Source organism: Colobus angolensis, unplaced genomic scaffold (genome assembly GCF_000951035.1).
Source record: "Colobus angolensis palliatus isolate OR3802 unplaced genomic scaffold, Cang.pa_1.0 Scaffold51, whole genome shotgun sequence".
NCBI classification, from domain to species: domain Eukaryota; kingdom Metazoa; phylum Chordata; class Mammalia; order Primates; family Cercopithecidae; genus Colobus; species Colobus angolensis.
The window spans coordinates 3,932,247-3,939,247 of record NW_012118599.1 but is presented as its reverse complement, the minus strand read 5'-3'; the positions used below and the strand labels follow the sequence as shown (position 1 = coordinate 3,939,247).

General features: G+C 41.5%; 1 protein-coding gene across 1 annotated transcript in view; it reads right to left on the bottom strand.

The window, feature by feature from the left end:
• Nucleotides 1-3,859, bottom strand: part of GCM1 (glial cells missing homolog 1 (Drosophila)) — a 22,926-nt gene extending 19,067 nt beyond the window's left edge. The window contains exons 1-2 of the mRNA XM_011960215.1: nucleotides 3,784-3,859; nucleotides 627-837 (exon numbers count right to left, since the gene is read on the bottom strand). Of these exons, the coding sequence (XP_011815605.1) occupies nucleotides 627-701 (75 nt within the window). The 5' untranslated portion in view covers nucleotides 702-837; nucleotides 3,784-3,859. The remainder of the gene's footprint in view (nucleotides 1-626; nucleotides 838-3,783) is intronic.
• Nucleotides 3,860-7,001: the final 3,142 nt, after the last annotated feature.

Below are 7,001 nucleotides of genomic sequence, written 5' to 3'. Positions count from 1 at the left end.
AAAAAAAAAAAAAGAAAAAGAAAAAGTGGAGAAATAAAATAAAATAAAAGAAGGAAGGAAGGAAGGAAGGAAAGAAAAGAAAGAAAGCAAAGGAAGAAGACAAGAAGGCAAGGCAAGGCGAAGGAAAGGGAAGAAAGAAAGAAGAGGAAAAAGAAAAAAGGAAGAAGAGCATGCTGCATTCCACAAGAGAACAATATCATCTGGATTCCAGTACATTCCAGTTAGACATGAATCTGAGTTAAAACTATCACTACAGCAAATAAGGTTGTATGAGGACTTGTGCATAAAAAAGAGTCAATTTATGGCCAAATAAATTATCATGGATTTTATCATATCATCTAACCAGAGGGAGGGCAACCTGGGTCAAACCAACTTTTAAAAAGAATGGAAGTAGAAATTTCTTTGCATTAGTCTCTAAGTATGGGAGTCTGGTAAGTAAAGACCCACTCAAATCACAGGTGTTGCCGTCTCTTCTTAAAATCCCTCAGTCAGCTGTCCAGCTGAAGCTCTGGGGGAGAGGAATTTACCCAGCGCACCCTCACCAATTGCCTTCCAGGTCTCCACATGTTAATAGTCAAGACTTCATAGCCCAATGTTGAAGGCAGATTTTTATAGCAAGTACGTACCTGTGGCAGTTTCACATCATTAATATCCCAGCTTAATATCTCTTTGTCTTCAGAATCAAAGTCATCAGGTTCCATGATAAGGTCAGGCCAGCCAAGGTTTTCACCTATTCAACTCCCCTCAGAAGTGCTTGAGAATTTTGTTCTCAAAGGTTCTTGATATAGCTGGATCGGCCCACTCAAGCACCTTAGACCAGGAGATTGTTTTCTAGGGCTAAAAAATAAATTATATTAGTATTGGCCATTAAAGAGATTTTAAAAAATCAGTGCTCCTCTGCCAGAAAAACCTGTTTCACTGATATTTTTGCAAGTACCAACATACTAATAAAAAACAAAACGTAGGAGCCTTTAGTGATTTTACTTAAAACTTGGCCATCGGGAATTACAAGCATGTGATCATCGCTTTCACCCTTGGGTTTGGGCTTGCTTTCTCATTGCAAGATCCAGGTTGTGAAGGCCTTAGCAGAGACAGTTGTCATCTGTAAACAATGGCTAGGACCTTCTCCTGCTAGCTCAGGAGGATACTAGCTTGGAGTTGTTTCCACAGAAATGCCTTCATAAATTAGCTAATGTGTGGTTGAAGCTGCAAGAGGGGAACATCATATTGAATTTACCTAGAAAAAAAAATAAATATATATATTTATATATATATATATACATTTTTTTTTTTTTTTTTTGAGACGGAATCTCACTTATTCACCCAGGCTGGAGTGCAATGGTGTGATCTCGGCTCACTGCTCCGCCTCATGGGTTCAAGCAACTCTCCTGCCTCATCCTCCCTAGTAGCTGGGATTACAGGCATGTGCCACCACACACAGCTGATTTTTGTATTTTTAGTAGAGACGGGGTTTCACCCTCTTGGCCAGCCTGATCTCGAACTCCTGACCTCAAGTGATCCACCCACCTCAGCCTCCCAAAGTGTCGGGATTACAGGCGTGAGCCCCCACACGTGGCCAGAAAAAAATATATTTGAAAATCCAAATCACCATAAAGATTAGTTTTGGTCTCTGCAATAAATCCTGTGTGCACTATATATCTTCAAATATTATCAACTAATATGCTTATATCTGATTCATCTGAAACAGGGTTACTTAACCTTGGCACTATTGACATTTTGGACCAGATAATTCTTTGTTGTTGGGAGCTTTTTGCATGTTGTAAACTGTTTGGCAGCATCCCTGTCCTCTACCCATTAGGTGCTAGCAACTTGTAATCCCAACACTTTGGGAGACCAACACAGATGGATCATTTAAGTCTAGGAGTTCAAGACCAGCCTGGGAAACATGGAGAAACCCTGTTTGTACAAGAAGTACAAAACACTAGCTGGGCATGGTGGTGCGCGACTGTAGTCCTAGTTACTTTGGGAGGCTGAGATGGGAGGATTACCTGAGCCCAGGAGGTTGAGGCTGCAGTGAGTCAAGATTGTGTCACTGCAAGCCAGCCTGGGTGACAGAGTGAGACCTTGTCTCAAAAAATAAGTAAATAAATGAATGAATAAGTAAAAGTTTGTTCAAATTGCATTTCTTCCCTCACGAGAAATACTGCTCTAATTTCTAACTATAATTGGTTAAAGGAGATTTACAAAGAAAAAAAAGAAGAAAGAAAGACAATTTGAAATGTTCTACCCTGAGGAAAAAAATGAATAATTTTGCAGATGAAAGGTACTTGTTAGTAGGATATGAAGTGAAACATGTTCACATGTGTAACATTTCATTTATTGGTACTCTTATAAAAACAAGAGACATAATGATGCTATGTAGAGCTATGTAATAGTGAACTCAAACTGTAGATTAATAGCCTAAGCTTTGGCAAGATCCATGAACTCTGTTCTTTAGTTTTTATTGTTTTTGTTTTTGAAATGGAGTCTCATTCTTATCACCCAGGCTGGAGTACAGTGGCATGATCTCAGCTCACTGCAGCCTCCATCTCTGGGGTCCCAGCGATTCTCTTACCTCAGCCTCCCAAGTAGCTGGGATTACAGGCGAGCACCACCACACCCAGCTAATTTTTGTATTTTTAGTGGAGACAGGGTTTCACCATGTCGACCAGGCTGGTCTTGAACTCCTTTCCTCAGGTGATCCACCCGTCTCTGTCTCCCAAAGTGCTGGGATTACAGGCATGAGCCACCGTGCCTGGCCTGTTCTTTAGTTATTTAGTGTTATATGATCCTAGTACTTGTCAATCACTGAACTCTACCAAGGGAAAGTGTGTGTAAATAGAAGACTGTTGACCTGAACATGAGAATGAAGTTCTTTTATTTTTCTTTTATGTGTGTGCTCTAGATGTCCAGAGAAATCTCTCTAGTAACAAGCTATAGAAATGATCCTTGAAAGTGTAGTCTTTATAAATGAAATTCTTGACCATTAAATGACAAACTAATCAGAGTCTCTTCCTGTCTGTTCCACATACCCATACTGAGCTACAACCTAGTGGTTGCAGAGCATAAAGTTTCTGTTCCCCAACTGAATGTTGATTTTCAAGACTAAATCCTCATGGATTTTAAGTAAAATTCTATGTTTAGGAAACAAACATTGTGTTACTGAAGAAATGCTGCCACAAACTGATTCTAATTCAAAGGACTTAAATAACAGGTATAGAAGAAGCAGATATCAAGCAGCAGTTCCATGTACTTACCCCGAACAGTAACGATATCGTCTCTGATGCTGCAAATTTTGTTATAACTAATTGGAATAGATCTACTTTTTAAAAACCTTGGGAAATAAGATTCATATTTTCAAAAATCAAAAACATTGTTATAAAGCCTAGGCAATATAGAGATAATTCTTTTGTTTTTAAATTAAGGGGAGAATAATACAGAACATTTTATTACAGAACAACTATGTTATTTTTTAGATTTTCTCCCGATATTAACATTTGCTAAGCGAATGAGCAATAATTTAATATTTCCTAAAAGTTAAGAACAAAACATAGGAAAGAAGAAAAAACCATTTTACAGCCCTTAAACTCTGTTTTCCTCTTCTAGGACTGAAAAACTACACTTGTCAAGACTACTTTTTTAAAAGCAACTTGCGCAAACTGTATTCAATTTTCATCATTTCTACAGAAAAATGAACTAGAACAAATGAAACCCTGTAGGAATGGAGTGGTCGTTACCGCATCCCTTACATTTGCCTCTCCATGGGATTTCTGGCTTCCTTACCTTCTAACTTCTTACGGAGAAGCAGACAGAACTGTGTCGTGAAAATCTTACTGCTGGTTCAAGTCCCAGCAGGCTCTGGTCATTTTCTGAGCAGACGCTGTTCCCTACTCCAGGTCAGGGTACACTATGCTAATGAGTTCTGGCGATGGTCCAATCAAAATCTAGATGCTCTAGGCTCTGGATAGGTAAGAGCAGCCTGGGAGTCACTTAACCAGCCTGATTCTTCTCAGAATGCCAGCAATGTGATGAATATTCTATGATGTATCTCTGAACTTCCCCCTCCCTTTATGTTAGGAGGACATTCGAACTAAAATGGACATTGGAAAGAACCTCATGAGGAAGCACAGATGTTTTTCTTCTTGTGATGTTACAGGTTGGGCCCCAGGCAGACGATTCACAGTAGGTCCCAATTCTCCCACTGTTTACCCGGCAGGTAATAGTTCTCTTTCGTGTGTGCAAGGGAGAGAAGACAGACAGACAGAGAGAGAGAGATATTATGGTGAGGAAATTTACTGGAATAGACAGTGGACAGCCAACATCCTCTCTACCAGAAATACTGAAATGCTATCTTAACCCTAGCAATAATGTCCCACTAATTCTGAGTGTTCCGATCCCCTAAAAATACACAATTCTTGGCCGGGTGTGGTGACTCACGCCTGTAATCCTAGCACTTTGGGAGACTGATGTCGGCGGATCATGAGATTAGGAATTCAATACCAGCCTGGCCAAGATGGTGAAACCCCGTCTCTACTAGAAATACAAAAGTTCACCAGGCGTGGTGGCACACGCCTGTAATCCCAGCTACCTGGGAGACTGAGGCAGAGAACTGCTTGTACCCAGGAAGTGGAGGTTGCAGTGAGCTGAGATCGCGTCACTGCACTCCAGCCTGGATGACAGAGTAAGGCTCCATCTCAAAAAAAAAAAAAAAAAAAAAAAAAAACCAGTTCTTTCTTCTAGAGATATCCTCAGTGCTATTCTTCCTTTCAGAGACATTTTGCTCTAGGTAGTCTGTTAGGCCTTGGCAACACAAGAGAGAATGAAAGCCAGCCATTAAGAAGTTCATTCTACTGGAAAAGATGAACAAAGCTACTAAATAAGGCCATTTAAAATTGAAGTATAGAATAGAAGTAATATAAATGAGAAGGCTATTAAGCTGGAGGGAGGAGAACCAGAGAAACCCACCAAAATGATGCTCGATGAGCCTTTTGAAGGACAAATAGATATTTATTAAGGCACGAAGGACTAGAAGAGGGTATTCAGGGGAGTGACAATATCTTGAACAACATGACGAGGGATCAGTACCTGTCAGGAAGGTCCAGACTCTCAAGGATGAGGATTAGGAGGCAGAGATGAGAAGACCAGAAGGCAAAAGGCTTGGAAAGCCTCATAGTTGCATTCAGCAGCCCCTAATGGAGTTCCCATTCGTCTTTCCGTTCATGAACAAATTCCTTTCCTGCCTGAAGTTTAAGATCCTGCTTCATTTTTTTTTTTTTTCAAACGGATTTTCGATCTTGTTGCCTAGGCTGGAGTGCAATTGCGCTATCTTGGCTTACCACAACCTCTGCCTCCCGAGTTCAGGTGATTCTCCTGCCTCAGCCTCCCGAGTAGCTGGGATTACAGGCATGCACCACCAAGTTTGGCTAATTTTGTATTTTTAGTAGAGATAGGGTTTCTCTATGTTGGTCAGGCTGGTCTTGAACTCCCGACCTCAGGTGATCCACCCACCTCGGCCTCCCAAAGTGCTGGGATTACAGGCGTTAGCCACCACGCCTGGCCAACCCTGCTTGATCTTATTGTACTTTATCTGGCCAGTCTTGGTCTCCTTTCTGTAATCCCTTTGTTGGTCAGGAGGACATTTCTCCATCCCTCAGATACATTGTATGAGGACAAAACCTAAAATTATGCCAGCTGGTGAAAGAGGATGTCTACAGGGTCTAGCACCAGAATTACAAAGCAGAGTAAAGAGTGGATTTAGTGTCAACAGGCAATAAATCCTTATGAGAGCTCCTTATGAGAGCTTCCCACACTATTCTAGAACACATGATTTCTTATTTCTGTGATGCTGTAGAACTCTTTTGTTTCTTCTTTGAGACGGGATCTCACTCTGCCACCCAGGCTGGAGTACAGTGGTATGATTATGGCTCACTATGGTCTTGCTTTCCTGGGCTCAAGCGATCCTCCCACCTCAGTCTCCCAAGCAGCTGGTACTACAGGTGCACATGACCACGTCCCGCTATCCTGCTAATTTGTGTATTTTTTGTAGAGATGGGGTTTCACCATGTTGCCTAGGCTGGTCTTGAACTCCTAGGCTCAAGAAATCACCTGCCTTGGCCTCCCAAGTACTGGAACTACAGGTATGAGCCACGGTGCCCAGCCATGTTGAACTCTTAACTCTGAATTATATGCTGTCTTGTATCACTTGGAACTAACAGTGTTTTTAAGTTACAAAATAAAAATTTACAAAATAAATTTTTAAAAAACTCATATTTTCATCTCCCATAGGTTTCCACTGTTAACATATTGGGCATGACCTTTCAGACTTTTGTTTTCCCATATCTTTTTGTTCCCATATAGAACAAAAAGATATTATTTTTATTTGCAATCCTATTTTACATGCTATTGCTTTTAGTTGTTTTGTTTTATTTGTTCGGTTGATTGGTTTTGTTTTGCTTTTTTTGGAGATAGGATTTTCCTGTGTGGTCCAGGGTAGACTCAAACTCCTGGGTTCAAGTTATTCTCCCCTCTCAGCCTCCCAAGCAGCTGGGACTCCAGGTGCCCGCCACCACATCGGGCTATGCTTTTCATTGTTGATGAGTGTTGGTTCTGGCTCCCCAGCGAGGCTGCTAGTTCCTTCACGGCCAAGTTGGGACATTCCACTTTCCCTCTCCTCATAGAAAGACCTACTGGGTTTCCAGCTGCAGCATCACAGCCATCCTTGTTCCAAGCACCAACCCTGCTTGGACACAGGAGGGCGCTGAGAAGCTCTGGCTCCACACTCTGATAGAGCTGTGAACATGATGTCCCAGTCTAGTAAGGGTATTTTTGCTTTCTTAAGGCCAAGGTCCCAACTTATTACCCAAATTCTCCTAATTGTTTTTGTTTTGTTTTGTTGTTTGACACGGAGTCTTGCTCTGTCACCCAGACTGGAGTGCAGTAGCGCAATCTCAGCTCACTGCAGCCTCCTCCTCCTGGGCTCATCCTATCCTCCCACCTCAGCC